This window comes from Etheostoma spectabile, chromosome 1 (assembly GCF_008692095.1).
Source record: "Etheostoma spectabile isolate EspeVRDwgs_2016 chromosome 1, UIUC_Espe_1.0, whole genome shotgun sequence".
NCBI classification, from domain to species: domain Eukaryota; kingdom Metazoa; phylum Chordata; class Actinopteri; order Perciformes; family Percidae; genus Etheostoma; species Etheostoma spectabile.
In genome coordinates, this window is record NC_045733.1 from 21,598,664 (window position 1) to 21,616,731 (window position 18,068).

Genomic DNA, 18,068 nt, shown 5'->3' on the forward strand with positions numbered 1-18,068 from the left:
TCAAGTCTGCTCATTTATCGTCCAAATCTGGGATGACAAGCCTTTACTTATTTCTCCCAGCTGCCGCTGGTGATGAGAGCGTAATCAGAAACATCATTAAGGTCCCTACATAGACGGCTGTGCCTGTTAGTCCCGTTACCCACACCCATAATAACTCTGAAAATGCAAATCAACTCCAGGTAATCTATTAATGTCACTTCAATTTTATGTCTACGCTCCAGTTTAGCAGATCTTGACACATTTGGCGGGGATCCGCGCTTCCGCACAGGTACTCATTTTGCTGGGGTTTCAGAGAGCGCGGCCTGTGAGAAGAGGAGACGGGCCATCTGTCTACACGTCCGCGTATTAATCGTCTTGATAATGAATCACACTCACAGCCCACCACTCCTGGGGGCAACTCTCACACAAGCTCCATCCGGCAAAACAACTTTCTGCAAGTTTGTTTCGCAGTGTAGCAATTATTGTCATTCGCACATCCCCCCCTCCCCCCCCCCTTAGCGCAGGGAGGATGGTCTAGCGACCTCCTCCTAATTACCTGAAGCGTCACTTCAAGCAGACTTTGTAATTTCCAACTACATCCAACCCCCTTGTTAGTTGCAGAAGGGTAGCAGAGCCTCGTAATGCCTGCATATGGTCGACAGACATGCGGGGGGAATTCATCAGCTTGTACTGGCCTAAAAGTCGAAGACCCCATTAACAGGAAACCGGGATCCACTAATCCTGTGAGATCTGTGCAATCCCTGCAACTGAATTAGAATTGTTATCGTGGCCAGACTTCGCCAGACAAACAAGCAGCCAAACGCAAAAAAGCAAAAAAAAAAAAAGATTGTAATTGAAGTGACAGGGGAACATAATTATCTAACGGATATGCGTATGAAACTCAGAATATTTGCGAGATATGGCAAAGTGGAGTATATCAAATATGAATTTGATTTGACTTATTATCTTTCAAATTAAAAGCAAAACACACATGGTCCTTTATTGCCTGAAGATTTGAAGCAGAGGAAATTACAAAACCCATGGATTTATAAAACACGTGTGATTAAAGCTGCACTAATTAATATCTTCATATTGACAATGGATCAAATGAACTGTATGTGGAATGTAGAAAGGGTTACATAATCCTACCCATATTCACTCGAAAAAAAAATCAATTTACCCTTGTGTTGTCTGAAAAGAAAAATCACAATTCTTTTTATATTTCTTTTTTTTTTTTTGCTTTATGCAATCTTTTCTCCGCTTCCCCCCCAGCTACCGCCAGTACATACAACAGTATAAGATTTTAAACAATTTCCTTCCAAATGCATGTTCAATAAACCTCATTTGTATGATTGTATACCTTATTTTTGAGTTTAAAAGCAGACATTATGAAATATTTGGACAATTAAGTTAAAATCTGAGGAGGTCTTTTGTCAGATTTAAGTCAGGAAATGGTTTTTAAACCATTTAAACCGGGCTGATTTTTCTCCAAATGCTGTAAAATATATTACAACATTCGGACTTCAATAATATCGCGAAAAAATGTTGTAGTGAACCAACCGTGTTGTTTTTTGTTTAAATTGTTGTCTGAAAAAAGTTTGAGCCCGAGGACAACAGGAGGGTTAATACAGACAAGGGTTATGTTTCTGTGGGGCAGTCAATGGAATAAAAAGGTCATTTCTAGGAGGTAGGGGGGGAAAAAGAACTAATATTCTCTAAAAGTCGTTACAACAGAACCAAGTCTCTGGGTGAAATGCTAGTGCAATGCTAACGTTAGTGCATAGCTGACCATTCAAAATCCAAAAAGCGCAAATGACAGAGCTTTTTTTTTTTTACATTATTGACGAGTAGTCTTCAAAGTCAGTTTTCGGTGACCATGCATTTACATATTGTTGTGTCAGACTTATTGTTTCTGCATTTGCAGCTAACTTGTTGATGCCATGTAGCTCAGATTTTCTAAAGTCAGAGCTTTGAGCTTTCCAGGTCACTGCACTTCAGCTTCTGTTTGTTCGAATCTGTTGATTCGGTGTCTGGGTTTTGTAGCCAGGGAAGCTGTTTTCAAAATGTTAGATCCTAGCTAGTGCACGTAGTAGCAAAATGGCATTTCCTTTTCAGGATTAGTGCATAGAGAAAACAGAGCTAAAAGAAGAGTGGCCAGAAATGTGAAACACATCCTAATGCTGCTGTGGCTGCTGATGTGTAATGATGTTAAAACATTTTTTTAGTGGTCATTTCATTGCCCCCCTGAAAGGGAGAACAAGGCTGTTTTCGCTCGTTACTTAAAGTTGACAATTTGGAGATTTGTTTCCCAAAGTGTCAACCAGATCGGCATGGTAACACACGGTCACGAACGGCGGTCACAAGCCGTGTGACATCACGCTTATCCTGGCTGCTTACACTAATGAGATCAATCTCTATTCTGACTGGCCAGCTCTCCTCCAGCACAGCCACCACCTTTGCTCTCTCACTTCCTCTCATTGTTAAATTGTACTTCTCGAGACGGTCCGCCAAACAATTAGAACTGTAGTCACCTCCAGTCTCAGCCATTCAGGAAAAGGAAAGTCACAGAGAAGTCACCGAGAGCCACACGTCTTATCCGACTGGCCCCCCTTTTATAAGGAAGAACAAAAGGTCTTTCTCCTTCATTTCCCATTAACCTCTATGCTCCTCCACACACAGGAAACATGGCGACCTCAGTGGCCCATGTCACATATCTCATCCGGCTGTGGGGACACGTTTCCTATATGGGGGGGGGCGATGTTCAATGAGAGGGGTATTTCTATCTCGCCGTAGTCCTTGGCAGATAAAAGATGGGTGTTGATATTTGGTCTCAGTGACGCGATGTGGACACGCTCTTGATAAGCGAGGTTCTGGAAGGACATTGACGAAGACACTGAAAAGCTCTGTAAGTGGATAACATTGTCAAGAGAACCGGTCTGTTGTAGTTTGGATTCGATTTTTGGGATTATTCCACGCAGGTGGGTTCCCCGCTAAGCAGAAATACATCAGCACGCTCAGCATTGTCTGGACTCAATATCAAACGTGATGCGGCATCTCTTACCACGTGCAGTAATTACGTCGTAACGCTTCCCAGTTTCTAGTAGTGCGGGGCGATTTGCTTGTATGCAGCAGACTTCACCAACATCTGTTTATTTTCCTACTCCCTTTCCCGTGGACTTTATTAGTTATCCACTGCACAGCACACACTTCCACTAATCCACTGAGGCCTGCACAAATTCTCATTTTCAACGCGATAAATAGGAAACAGCACTCTGAGAGAAACTGGTGATTTATGAATATGAGGCGAGAGAGACGATTGTTTGCATGTCCACAGCATCCGATTCTTCCCCCATAATGCCGCAGCACATGAAAACTTAACAAGAGGGAAACTATTCGCAGGGAAGAAGAAGCCTTTCAAGCAAACAACTGAGCAAACGTGAATGTTTAATTAATCAGCAGTGACAAAAGGGAACAACAATCAACAAAGAGACGCCGATTTCCATTTCTTATGCATTATTCCCGTTGGCAAATCACAGTGCTGTCAACTACCACTTTGCTCTCTACCCCATCGCTGTGGCTGTCCCTGCACTGCACCGACAAACTCCCTCGGAGGGCTGCCATCCGTTTCAACTGAAAAACAATGAGCAGCAGGGATCAAGTAACCGAGTCACTGTTGTTCTGTGTTTACACGGATTCTTTTGCACTGTTTTGTTCCTTTTTGCTTCCACCGCCTCAGTGGTGGAATGTAACAAAGTACATTTACCCAAGCATTGCAATTAAGTACAACTTTGATGTACTTGTACTTTACTTGAGTCTTTTCTGTTCATGCCACTTTCTACTTCTACTCGGTTACATCTCAGAGAGAAATATTCTACTTTTTACTACAGTCATCTGACAGCTTTAGTTACTAGTTACTTTACACATTAAGATTTTTGCACACAAAACACATGTACTTTAATAAACTACCCAACAATCAACCAATCAGAGAGTCTTCTCCCATTCCCGTTGAGAGCCGGGCGTGTGTGTACCTTGGCACATTGCTGTTATGATGGCGGAGAGAAGAAACTGATCTGCTTGTGCGTGAAGTGAAAGCACGCGAGCATATAATAATACTATTTCACACATTGTAGTTAATTTTTTTTAAATTCTTTTGCATATTTGTGTGCTGCTGTGTGTTCCTACGTGTGTAACAAGCACAGTGTGCACATGCTGTGCATGTGCCTAGGGACATTTGCGCTAATGTGCTGTTAAAATAACAATGAAATGCTATGCTATTGACTTTGGACCAGGTTTTTGGAGGTCAATGACGCGGTCCCTTTCTGCTTCCACAAGATAGCAATACTCCCACAACGCACCTGAACGCACCTCCCTGTAAGACCAGCATGTCCAGAATGCACCTGAACACAACTTCCTGTAAGACCAGCACACCCAGAATGCACTTGAACGCACCTCCCTGTAAGACCTGCACGTCCAGAATGCACCTGAACGCACCTCCCTGTAAGACCAGCATGCCCAAAATGCACCTGAACGCACCTCCCTGTAAGACCAGCATGCCCAGAATGCACCTGAACACACCTCCTTGTAAGACCAGCATGCCCAGAATGCACCTGAACACACCTCCTTGTAAGACCAGCATGCCCAGAATGCACCTATGGGAGAAGGTTGTGTTTGCTATTTAAAAGACTCGGGCTTTGGACAAGAAATTACTTTCTTAAACTAACTAAGACACTTGCTTGATCAACAGGCCGTTTCCAGTTTTGAAAATGTTAGGGTTTTTCTGCATTGAGTACTTTTACCCATGATACATCAAGTACATGTCCTGATAATACTAAGTAAGTGTTTTTCAATGCAGGACTTTTACTTGTAACACGCTAATTTAGTATTAGTACTTCAACAGAAGTAAAGCCTGTGAATACTTCTTCCACCAACAACTGTTAAAAGTCATCATCGTCATGAGAAGCTGAAGCTAAATCGCCGTTACCTCAGAGAAGTGACGTAAAGGCTGTAACCTACAGATGGGATTTGACCAAACAGATTCTGTAACATACCTCGCACCATCTGCCCTAGCATGTTATGTCAGCTTTGTGACAGCTAACAAGGGGAAGCTCGATGAGAAAACACAATAACAAGCGCATACCGCCCAACAACAGACCTCGGCACCCTCGCTGAACTCCTCCAATGTCAGAACGGCATAAAGACACACTCTGATCTCTTTCCTGCTACTGATGGAAACATTTGCTACAATCCTCCTGCTGCTCTGGGGTCAGCGGCGAGGCTCCCCTGAAGAAAAAAAATAAAAAAGACAAAAAACGGTATACTGATCCACTTAGAGGCTTCTACCAATCCTACATGAGCTGCACATTTGAATTATGTGATCGTCATGCAGTGGCCATTTAAATGCATGGATGGAATAATAATGTGAATATATGAATACATTAGCATACAGTGGACTGGAAAGTGTTGGCGGCGGTTTGTGTAACAGTTTGTGGGGGGGTTTGATGGACGGTAGCTCGTGGCGATTAGCATCAGTCAGAGTTGACATGCTAAGTGACAGCGTGGCGAGTGTAAATGCAAACCCTTATGCTTTCATTTAGCGCAGTCTGTGTTATCTATAAATATACTTAAAACGTCTGAATCTCCACTTAAAAACTAACCTCGCACACATTTATCTATAACAAGGTTTGTTAACCCTTGTGTTGTCCTCCCGGGTCAAAAACGGACAAAAAATTGACATTTTTGTCCCTTTTTCTTACTTTTATTTTAGTTTTCACTACCACCACCTCACTACCACTAGTTTTACTACTTTTTGGAATTCATGGTCAATAACCCTCATTTATATAGAATTATACCTCACATTTGAGTTAAAAAAGCAGAAATTGTGAATTATTTTGACTAATAGTCAAGATCAGAGGAATGAAAGTGATCAATTGTATTTGCAAAGATCGTTATAAGGAATCCAATCCATTTTTTAGTGGTAATTTGTTTAAAAAGAAACTCATATTTCAGATATAGACATTTTTTAAAGACGACAGGAGGGATAAGCCAAATTCTAAATGTCTTTTATTCTAAACAAAGTGCCCCACAGTGATTTCTGCTTCTAGACAGACTTTCCAACATATTACGTTCTTAACAATTTTCTAGTCTTTCCATACATATTTGATCGTAGTGATCACCAGCTTCTAGGTGCTGCACACGTGAAAATGGTCAAGAATGCCATCAAAATTCCACATTTTTCCACAAATGCTCCACTTCATAAGATAGCATGGCCCTCAACATATGCAAAGTAGAGAATAGACTTTTTTTATGCTGTATTTTCATATGCTGATGTGGCCGGATGGTAGCGTCTCTGAAATGTGCTCATTGTGCTTTTCCAGCTTCTGTAGAAGGTGTGTGTGGTACAGTTTTTAGTGGGGCCTTCCCTGTGATCCTGATGGGTTAATAGGCATAATTTAAGGACCAATATTATTAATAATTATAATAATAATGATACTATTACCTATGTTAAAAACTGCCCAGGGTAATAAAGTCAGAGTTTAAATGCTGTGGCAAGCAAATATTTGTTGTAAAGATTAACATAATTCCTACTAAAACATCCCGAAACCTGTAATGTGTTTAATCTGCAGACAGTTTTGAGCAATAAAGGAGATTGATTAATTCATAGTAACAATATTTTCATGAATAAAGAAAGATTTGCATGCAGAAAAGGCACACATTGTTGCAGAACCCTTCACCAGAATGCAGGAAATGAAGCGTTTGATGCACAAAATTTCCTGGGGGACGATCCAGACCCTCTGGTTAGAATTTGTCGCCCCCCCCCCTTCAATATTGAAACAAATGTTTTCAATAGATAAATTTGAACCCAAAGTTCCGCCCTTGAATCGGATGTGCTTAGTTATTTTTGCATTTTGTTAGTTGGACTTCTTCCTTAGTGGGCTGTTTTGTAGAACTGTGGTTCTCAGCCCGGGGGTCGGCTTACAAGATCATTTCTGGGGGGTCGGTAGATTGCTGGGAAAAAAAAAATGCAATGACATATTGTAGACTGGGGAACGGTTTTAACATTACTGTGTGAGTTTGGTTCATTTATGTGTTTCATTAAAAGCTAAATCAGGAGGTCCTGCAACACAGAAAGGGGTCCGGAAGCGGGTCAGGGGAGAGAAAAAGGTTCAAAAATCCACAGAGCCTGGCAGGAGCTAGTGTCATTAAAGCAAAGCACTATGTGTTTACATGGATTAATCAGAGCATTCGCTAAAATCACTCAAAATGAGCTTTTCTCTCTCGCTCGTTGTCAAGGGGGTGGGGGGGGGTGGGGGGGTTTGTGAACACCAACCTCATTATTCCGGAAGGACGTGACTCCAAAAGGTTGAGAACCAATGTAATGTAGAGGATGTACAGTCGAGTCCATAAATATTGGGACATCAACACAATTCTAATCTTTTTGACTCTATACACCACCACAATGGATTTGAAATGAACAATATGAGCTTTAACTGCAGACTTTCAGCTTTAATTTGAGCATATTTACATCCAAATCAGCTGACCGGTGTAGGAATTACAACAGTTTGTATATGTGCCTCACAATTTTAAGGAACCAAAAGTTATGGGACAGATTAACAATCATAAATCAAACTTTCACTTTTTAATACTTGGTTACAAATCCTTTGCAGCGTGAAGGGTGGAAGGCATGACATCACCAGACGCTGGGTTTCATCCCTGGTGATGCTCTGCCACGCCTCTACTGCAACTGGCTTCCCTTCCTGCTTGTTCTTGGGCATTTTCCCGTCAGTTTTGTCTTCAGCAAGTGAAATTCATGCTCAATCGGATTCAGGTCAGGTGATTGACTCTGCCATTGCATAACACTCCACTTCTTTCCCTTAATTTACACTTTGGTTGCTTTCACAATATGCTTCGGGTTGTTGTAAATCTGCACCGTGAAGCGCCGTCCAATGAGTTCTGAAGCCTTTGGCTGAATATGAGCAGATAATATTGCCCGAAATTTAATTCAATTTTATTTATAGTATCAATTCATAACAAGAGTTATCTCAAGACACTTTACAGATAGAGTAGGTCTAGACCACACTCCAGAATTTACAAGGACCCAACAGTTCTAGTAGTTTCCTCCAGAGCAAGCAACAGTGCGACAGTGGTGAGGAAAAACTTCTTTTAGGAAGAAACCTAGGACAGACCCAGACCCAGGCTCTTGGTAGGCGGTGTCTGACGACCTGTTGGTGTTAAAATGAAGAGTGGCAATAGCAACCCAAAGGTCCGCCCTTGAATTGGATTTGCCAAGTTATTTTTTGCATTTTGTTAGTTGGACTTATTTGCTAGTGGGTTTTGTAGGGCCGTGGTTCTCAAGCTGGGGGTTGTTAAACACTTCAGAACTCACCCTGCTGCTTTTGTCAACAGTCACATCATCAATAAATACAAGAAAACCAGTTCCACTGGCAGCCATACACGCCCCCACCATGACACCACCACCACCATGCTTCACTGATGAGGTGCTATGCTTTGGATCATGAGCAGTTCCTTTCCTTCTCCATACTCTTGATCTTTGTCTCATCTGTCCGTAGGATGTTGTTCCAGAACTGTGAAGGCTTTTTTAGATGTTGTTTGGCAAACTCTAATCTGGCCTTCTTGTTTTTGCGGCTCACCAATGGTTTCCATCTTGTAGTGAACCCTCTGTATTCACTCTGATGAAGTCTTCTCTTGATTGTTGACTTTGACACACACACACCTCCCTCCTGCAGAGTGTTCTTGATCCGGCCGACTGTGAAGGGTGTTTTCTTCAACAGGGAAAGAATTCTTCTGTCATCCACCACAGTTGTTCTCCGTGGTCCTCTGGGTCTTTTGATATTGCTGAGCTTACCAGTGCATTTTTTCTTTTTAAGAATGTTCCAAACAGTTGATTTGGCCACACCTAATATTTTTGCTATCTCTCTGATGGGTTTGTTTTCATTTTTCAGCCTAATGATGGCTTGCTTCACTGACAGCGACAGCTCTTTGGATATCATATTGAGATTTGCCAGCAAATGAAAATAGCACACTTATAATGAACTCTAGACCTTTTATCTGCTCCTTGTAAATGGGATACTGAGGGAATAACACACACCTGGCCCTGGAACAGCTGAGCAGCCAATTGTCCCATTACTGTTTGTCCCTTAAAAAGTGGGAGGCACATATTCAAACTGTTGTAATTCCTACACCGGTCACCTAATTTGGATGTAATATGCTCAAATTAAAGCTGAAAGTCTGCAGTTAAAGCACATCCTATTTGTTTCATTTCAAATCCATTGTGGTGGTGTATAGAGCCAAAAAGATTAGAACTGTGTTGATGTCCCAATATTTATGGACCCGACTGTACCATTAGCGTTACGCTGCCTAGCTACGTGTGTGTTTGCGCTGGCAGCAGTTGTTCACTGCAGCGCTGAGCTATGAGCGAAGTTCTAGCATTTTGATTTATCCTTCTTGTACACTGTTTTCATTTGCCAAGATGCTCATAGCAGGCAAGCATGTAAATAGGCACACTCATTTCCTCTAGTTCCTATTGACTCATTATTTTGATGCAATAGCCCATTAGAGCCTCAGAAAACACTGACACACTGATTAGGCTGCTGTGTGCGGCACAGACCAGAAAGGAAATCTGTTTGCTGTGACTCACCAACAGCAGACATTTCTGGAACAGAGGCTCGGTACGGGCCTTCGTTGAACTGCGGCGGATTGTCGTTAATGTCCTGGACTTTGATGATGAACTCGGACGGCGGCTCCAAGGGCTCGTCCGTGTCGGCGTTGACCACCTGGGCTGTTAGGGTGTACTCGGCCTTCTCCTCGCGGTCCAGCCTCTTCATGGCGTGGATGTCGCCCGTTAGTTCATTGATGGCGAAGATGGTACCTGCGCCCTCGCCCGCTAGGACGTACTTGATGTTCTTGCCGCCCACATCCAAGTCCGTGTGTAGCTGCAATTAAAAGGAAAGGAAAATTATTTTTTAATTGCAGGTGTAAATTTGAAGTGGACATGTTAGTTTGGTCCCACTGTGGAAACGGACACAAGGTTGGGTTAATGAATGCATGTTGATATGCTCAGCTGATTCTAGAAGTTCTCACTGAGTAAATGCATATGAGGGTACGATGTAAGTGTAATGTGTTGTTTTTGCTGCTGTGCTTTGCGGCAACTAGTGTAGCAAGGATACTAAACGTGGCTCAACATAGCCTACACTTTGCTAAATGAGGCCCGCTGGGGGCAATAACTTTATAAGTAGCACAGGAAATGGACCTTAGCCTACATTGCTCCTCATTATACATTGCAAATATATCATAGAAATACACATTGTGGGGGATATTGCTCCCTACAGTGTGAAATTCACTGAACAAAGAAGCTAGAAGTGCTTTGAATGTGCATTCCATAACACAAGAACACGAGGACCGAAAAGTCACAGAATCCATTAAAAATGAAAGAGAAAACTCTGCACATGACAATCCACGCTCACAAATAACTAGCCCTAAGTTACTGGGCGATACTGCATGTCCCTCATTATTTTGTAATTACAGTTTAATTAGTTCACTAAAGCTGCATTACGGGCTAGGCCGAGTGGTTGGCTCCCATTCGCAGAACGGACTGAGTATAACTAATGAGTCCAACAATGCTACATAAGGCCGTTGAAACATCAGTGGACAGGGGACCAGGCAAAACCTTCTGTACATTAAAAAAGGTTAATCTGTGCAGGACGGAGAAAAGAGGTCACAGAAAAAGAGAAAACCCCAGTGCTTTGACACAAAGGGAAGAAAAGAACTTTGCTTTTAACTGAAAGAACACGTCTTTTACTGTAAGTCACCTTTCATATAAGCCTCTTGATCCCCAAGGTGAGTGACTTTCGAAGGGGAGGAGAGAGGCAGCGAGCAGAACATTTACAAAACCAGCAATGTTGCAGTGTTGTAGTGACACGGCTGGCAGCCCGCTTCTTTTCACTTTGTAGGTTTGTTAATGTGCATGCCTTTAAAAAGCATAAAGACGCACACACACGTGCACACACAGCTGAGCACACAGGCATGCATCACAACATCTGTATTCAGCAGCTTTAATTTCCTTTCCTGCCAAAGTGTTTCAACAGAGATCCCCGCGGGAGCGCGGTCAGGGTGCAGACTAGCAAAGTAAAAATCTGTCGGTGAGAATCCCGACCTCTAAACCCCCCCCGCCCGCAATGTTTTTATACACCGGCTCTTATGCATATACTCAGAGGTGTTGTTTGCAGACACTGACAAAGCACATTCACTTAAATTGTCACACCTTGCACTTTTGTTTTCCTAATTGTGCCATCATTTCACATGAATGATGTAGCTCATTAACACAAATGCCTCGCAACATCCTGCACACTGAGAATCTCCTTAAATGAGCTCAAATTAATGATCTGGTCTGTCACTGTTTTTTTAGTTTTTTTTTATCCTGTGTGACTTCTCGTATGTAGAGGTTAGCCTGCAGCTCGGCATGTATGGCGGCGTGTTTCCACCACAGGGGTGCAAATGGACTATTTAAGCTTACATATGGGTTTTGGTTGTTCCATATGTCATAAATATGATCAACGATTTGATCCTGGTTGTACTGCGAGGTCACTAGTGTCAAAAAGTAATGCACAAGAATATAAAAATGAAGTGTAAAGCTTGACTGTGAAGGCAACTAGCTTAAGTTTGAACACATACAGTTCCATGGCAACTGTGCAGTGATGTAACAAGCGCATAAGAGGACCTTGAGTTGTTTTGCCAACTGCTGTTTTTAAGGTCAAGAATGAACTGTTGAGCACCATGATGTTGATTAAGTTGCATACCCATATAATTCCATGGAAACTGATTGAATGAGAGTGTACTTTTTGTTGCTTCCTTGTTGATTATTTGACCATGTGTTTGCAATGGATGGAGATGTATGCATCCAATGAAGAGCTTTTGTTGCACCACCCATCTCTGTCTCTCTTCCATCACTTGTTGTCCTTTAAACAATGAAAAAAGGCATAGAAATGCCCTTCAAAAAGAATTTAAAAAAAGAAGAAATTATTGTAAACTCAAGGTTGACTTACTAGCTTTTGCATGATAAAAAAGCTAGTGATTCTCACCTTGAAATTACAAATTTTTCCACACTTAAAATGTGTTTGTTTTTTAGTATGAATTGATATATTCATTAGTTAGACTACTTTACTTTATATAGAAAATATAATCATGGCGTAATAAAACCATCACAAAACAAAGTAAATAATCAAAAACTAGGCTAAAGAAGGATCTTATATAGTTTGATATCAATGGCAGGTGATTATTAACTAAACATTTTGCCCTGCACTTTGGAACAACTAAAAGACAAATGAGCTCTTACTTGTATGCACTGATATCCACACACCATGGTTTGGGTCAGGGTTCCAGGGCAGGGCTTTGTACAAATATAAAAGGTGGTGGGTCATGTGCCAGCCATGCACTTTGAGGCTACATGCCTGAAAACAACACCAATGCATATCTAGAACATACAGCATACTGCGTACTGCTTTAATTTGCTTTGGAGGATCAATTCCTCCTCTTGTAACATCAGTTACCACTTTGTGTGGCTGTCTGGGTAGAACAAGCCATGTCCCATTACCGGCTGACAAGTTAACACAAATTACGGATGGATGACTAAATTCTCTACTTTATAAAACTTGTCACAGTGTGAGCTTTCATTTGAGAAAAAAATAAATAAAGTATTGTGCAATCAATCATCACTTTGCAAGAAACTGCCACCTTAACAGCACATTTCCTGAAAATAGAGCAGTGTAACCAGCTGCAGTTCTTAACAATGATGTCTGCTTTAAATGCCCTGGTCGCACACTTATTAGACAGTTTTAGCACTGGAGTGCACAGGAGACCATCAAAGAGTACAATTACTAAAGGAGGGGGGGGGGGGGGGGTCTGTCATGGGTCCCTGTCATTAACTGCGTTGCCTGGGTAACTAAAACAGTCCCAAGAGTCAGTGACTTTGACTGTGGTATTCAGGAAACATGCAGCTTTTAGTGCTGTCGCCATGATGATTGTGTGCTAAAAAAATAGAGTGGAGTCACAAAGCACCGATACTGTATTCTGAGCACAGGTGGTTTAGACACATAGGTTATTGCCCTGCCAATTTCTTTTATTGTATTTGACTAATTACAGTGGCAATATTCAATAATTTCCAGGATTGTTCAGGTGCCGGAAAATCCACCAGTGTCCCTCTTTTCGTCCGGATGTCTGTGACCTTCCGCTTCCTTTGTGTTGGCATTCTAAATTCCGGCGGATTTCTGAGGACTATGGTTACCTGGTCCTCAGATCTCTGCAGGGTAAATCCAGACAGCTAGCTAGACTATCTGTCCAATCTGAGGACTATGGTTACCTGGTCCTCAGATCTCTGCAGGGTAAATCCAGACAGCTAGCTAGACTAGCTGTCCAATCTGAGGACTAGTGTTACCTGGTCCTCAGATCTCTGCAGGGTAAATCCAGACAGCTAGCTAGACTAGCTGTCCAATCTGAGGACCATGGTTACCTGGTCCTCAGATCTCTGCAGGGTAAATCCAGACAGCTAGCTAGACTAGCAGTCTAAGTGAGTTTTCTGTTGCACAACTAAAGCAACCTTTGAATGTAACATGTTCTACCAAAACAAGTTCCTAAGGCTATTTAGCAGCGGCACCTTGGCTCCGTCCGGCGCTGGGCTCCGCCAAAGATTATTGTCATGGGTTTAAAGAAATGCCAGTAAACCAGAGCATGTGTTTCTCCCATGGTGGAATGCTTTGTGGACTAGGCAGACCTTTCTCAGAAGTGCTGTGGTGGAAGGTCTTGCAACGCAAACCTAGAGTAGCAATAAAGCTCTTTGTAGCCTTTTTTTACTTAACAGGACAAGTCATCTCAGAACATCTCAGAAGCCGTCACTGAAAACTGTTTGAAAAAGGACAGTCACTTTCAAGAAAAAGAACCAGTCAGGTGATTTGATTTACTGTCTGTCTATTACGTTTGCCATTGTTGTTTTGAACGCCCGTAGTTGCCATAGCTGCTCACCGGATGCTGGATGGTTTGGTTAGTTGGTAGTCCAGACACAAACGCAGTATTCATTCATGTCTGAGAAGATTTATTTTGGTATCAAATGTGATCCTATGCTTGCAATATCACGAGATCACGCGATATTGCCAGAACCGTGCAAGGTAAGCCTTCCCTGGCTGTAAAGTATAAAGAAGACTTTTCGATTCCTTGAATTAAACTGAACAGTCCTACAGCTGTCACGTGTAGTTTCATTGGACATGTTATCAAAGTAAACAGTGTTATTGCTGCGTTGTATGAATGTCAACAGAATATATCATCCAAGAGGTAATAATGCCATTAGTGAGTGCAGCGTGTGTGTATATACCGACCGGGGAAGTTGTTATGAGTCTTTCCTTAGCCACTGTTGAAAAGACAGACATATATTTTGAAGCTGCAACTCAGGGTGATAAAGAAAACCTTGGTTGACAGAAGAAATTATCTTGTTGCATTACTTTACTGTCTGCTTCGTGCCAGAACTATTGTGCACGCCCATGCACACACATACACACTCACGTGCACACCTCCATTTGCCAACCACAACTCCCAATCAGGGGCTGCATGGGACTGCTTATCCTGTCAGCGTAGGAGGAAATATGACAGTCCCTGCTGAAGATGAGCTTTTACGGCAATCACTTGAACAATCACTGTGTCCTAATGAGAAAGATTCTACAGATTCTACTCCCACCCACCAACCCCCTCAACCCCCAACCCCCCAACCCCCTGCCTCGGGCCTGGCTTCCACATACTTAAGTGTAACCCGACAGAGAGAACTAATGACTTTGCTCCTTGTCAGGGCAAATGGTAGATAGGACATGTGCTCCTCCTATGTATGTACCAGTAGGACTGGAGAAGGAGAGGGAGACTGCAGCGAGGAGCGGAAGGGAGGAGATGTTGTCACTGTGATGCAGCTTGTCAGCTAGAACAGACTGCACACAGTACGTCCGACTGCCTTTTCCAAATACTACCTCAGTTAGTCCTCAGTAAGGGTCATTACGTTTGCGGAACTGAATACTATTTATTATTGGTGCTGGATGTGTTCATTTCCTTTACATGCACAATATAAAAATGCACCATTCCTGCATTCAAAATTATATTTAATTAAAAGCATGATCAGCAAAATGTACTTAAATGGACAAAAGTCAAAGTAGAAGAAACATGTACTTTGACTGGTACAAGAACAATGGCCGCTCTGTCTGATATATTGTTAATACAGATGCAACAATGTGTAAGTAGCAAAGTACTTTGTTGCTGGTTTGGTTGTTGTTGCACATCCTTAGACCTTAACGACATCATGGATTCATTTCCAAAGACTCACAAAACAATTTACTGCCGCATTGTTGCAGTTTAATCATGTGACCGTAATAATGGGATCCTTCTATTTAACATAACGGGTGCCGTTTTATACACGTTGTGAAACAGAACTAATTAAGTTTGGGCAATAAAAATACTTAGGTAGGGTTAGGATAACATGAGGGTTTACATAAAACTACTAAAATAAGGAGGCAACGTCACGTCATGGTGGCATATTCGACCCATACGGTCTGGGTGAGGACACATGGTCAGGTAGTGCAGTCCAAAGGTTCACTAACTTAGGGTCCTCCAAAGGTTCACAATATTAATCCAAGGGACTGTGAGATGATATATAGGGTTGGAAAGTAGATAAAACAATGTTCAGCTTTACAGATTTGTGTTCATTTTTATGCACGTGTGCCATATCTTTGCTTCATTGTAAAATATTGGACAATTCAAGACCAGTTTTACCTCTCAACTGTGTTTCAAATGAAAACATGAGAAGTTTGGAGCAACTAATACAAATATGAAACATGATACAAGGGGCCCCAAGTACACACTGCTTCTATGGAAGCATTTACAAATGTGTACACAGGCATTTCACAACTGCTTTTTATCACAATAAGTAACATTTGATGTTAAGTAAAGTAGCAAATAATGCAAAATGGCAAAGACATAGCCCAGCATGAAAACATGCTGTATAATGCATCATTGTGTTGACTCTAAATGTCAGGTTTGGTGAGATCCTAATGCGGTGAAGACCACAGACTTGTTTAACCAAGACTGCATGACCAAACGAGACAATCCTGCTCGAAAATGTCATGTTTTGCATTAAATATGTAGTAGATTTCATGTTGTTATGTAAAATGTATGGGAACCCCAAGGCCATGTGTTGCGTGGACTAGTTTACATAGCACCTTTTTGTAACAGCCAGATGTTGACCTTTTTCTATCCAGTTCAGTCACTTATTATGACCCAGTTCTCTTCATCCGGCCAATGTGACCCAATCTCCCAAGAACAAATCCATGGAATTCATTCAAGAGGGCCTAAAACTGCAAGGGGTACAGTAATTCATTGGCAAAAGTGGTAAAATTAGCGCTACCATTTCTTTCCCATCTGTACACCCCTAGGCAACTGCAGCCTAAATAGTTACTCCAGATAGATTCTGCTCAAACATGTCTGGAAATGAATTGCAGCTTCCTCCCATTTGTTGGATTTTGACTCTGTTAATTACACCTACATGAATAATCTGTAATTCTAAATATTGCAATAACATTTTGAATGTACGGAACAGATGGCGCGATGCATGATATATGATTCACTTAGCTATTCTTGGGAACATTTTCCCTACAGTCTGTCTCATGGCACATAGCGTTTTATCAAATTGGACAGAAAAGTTCCCTTCTGGTGTTAACCATAACAGATTTAATCAGAGGAAAACCATACAGTGAACATCAGTACTGTAGATGCTGGAACATTGGAAATGAAAGAGTTTCATTCAGAAATATTGTAACCTCAATTATTGTAGACTCCTCAATTGTTTTCTTAATACATGAGGACAGATTTTAAGTGTAGCGTATTTGCTAAAAAATAGCTATAAGATCCATTGATTTTTACGTCTGCATACCTTTCTTATACCTCAGTGTTACAGCCTCCAATTATAGGTGAGGGCCTTGATACTCAGTCCCCTTTTTTCCCCAGTCCGACGCCACTGATTGTTGTTCTCTTACACTGGCAACACAGAAATGAAATCCATAGGGCTTTGTGGACATTTGTTGCAAACAAAAAAAAATAACGTTGCTCTTTCGAGATTTCAAAACACTGTATTCATGGAGGCCAAAAAGGGGAAACAGCTCCTTGAATATTTTCCTGTTAATTTATTGTCTCTGCAGACACTCTTCCTTCATTGAGACAATGGGAAAGAGATTGTGTCACGACCCACATACAAGCAAAGGTGCCGCTTTGTAATTGAAGCCAGCTCCACTCAGAAAAGGTACAGTAATTACAATCAGCACAGAGACTCCCTGTGTTACCTTCTCCACACAGCTTGTTTTCCTTCCTTTCAACGCAGACAGAGATCATCGGAAAGCTTTCACTTCCGCTTTCGTTCTATTTTCCTCTTGGACAATCATGAATTAATGAGACAAACACAAAAAGGAGACAATTTGAACAGGATTTGTATGCGATGTGTACCAGGGTCAATCAGGGCTAATGTGTTCTGGGTCCATCCCTGCACTTTGAGCAATGGCACATGTGTTACATCAACACCCAGAGGCGCATTATTGCTTCTGCAGAATAAGTCAAAGTCAAAGCAGCTACCTTTAGTACAATAGGGCAACGCAATTAGATTTAGCCACCCATGAAGAGCCTTTTGTTTGTGAGTGTGGATGCATGGGAGGATGCATTTTAATCATAGGAGGGTACAGTGTCACCACAGAGAGAGAATGGGAAATCAGAACATAAAAACAACCCTGCATAATGCACCCGGACTTCAAGAATGACTTATCGTATGCAAGCATTCTTGTCTATAGATTTTTACCGCCTGCTCATTACATGCCTGTTGTTGCAACAAGAGAGCATTGGACAATCAGTCTGTTCATTGGTGTGTGCCCAAGCTACGACACCAGAGAACCAAGCTAAGTAACAAAACACCTCTTCTGGTATGAAGCATTTGTCCAATACACGGGCAGCTCCACATGTGCCCCGAAGAAAAACCTGCGATTCAAGCAAAGTGAATAATTAAATAA

At 41.8% G+C, this 18,068-nt stretch overlaps 1 protein-coding gene across 2 annotated transcripts in view; it reads right to left on the reverse strand.

Moving 5' to 3' along the window:
* cdh8 (cadherin 8) overlaps positions 1–18,068 on the reverse strand; it is a 119,305-nt gene that overhangs the window by 64,335 nt on the left and 36,902 nt on the right. For both annotated transcript variants that reach the window (XM_032515383.1, XM_032515392.1), the window contains exon 3: positions 9,635–9,929. In XM_032515383.1, coding sequence (XP_032371274.1) covers positions 9,635–9,929 — 295 coding nt within the window. The remainder of the gene's footprint in view (positions 1–9,634; positions 9,930–18,068) is intronic.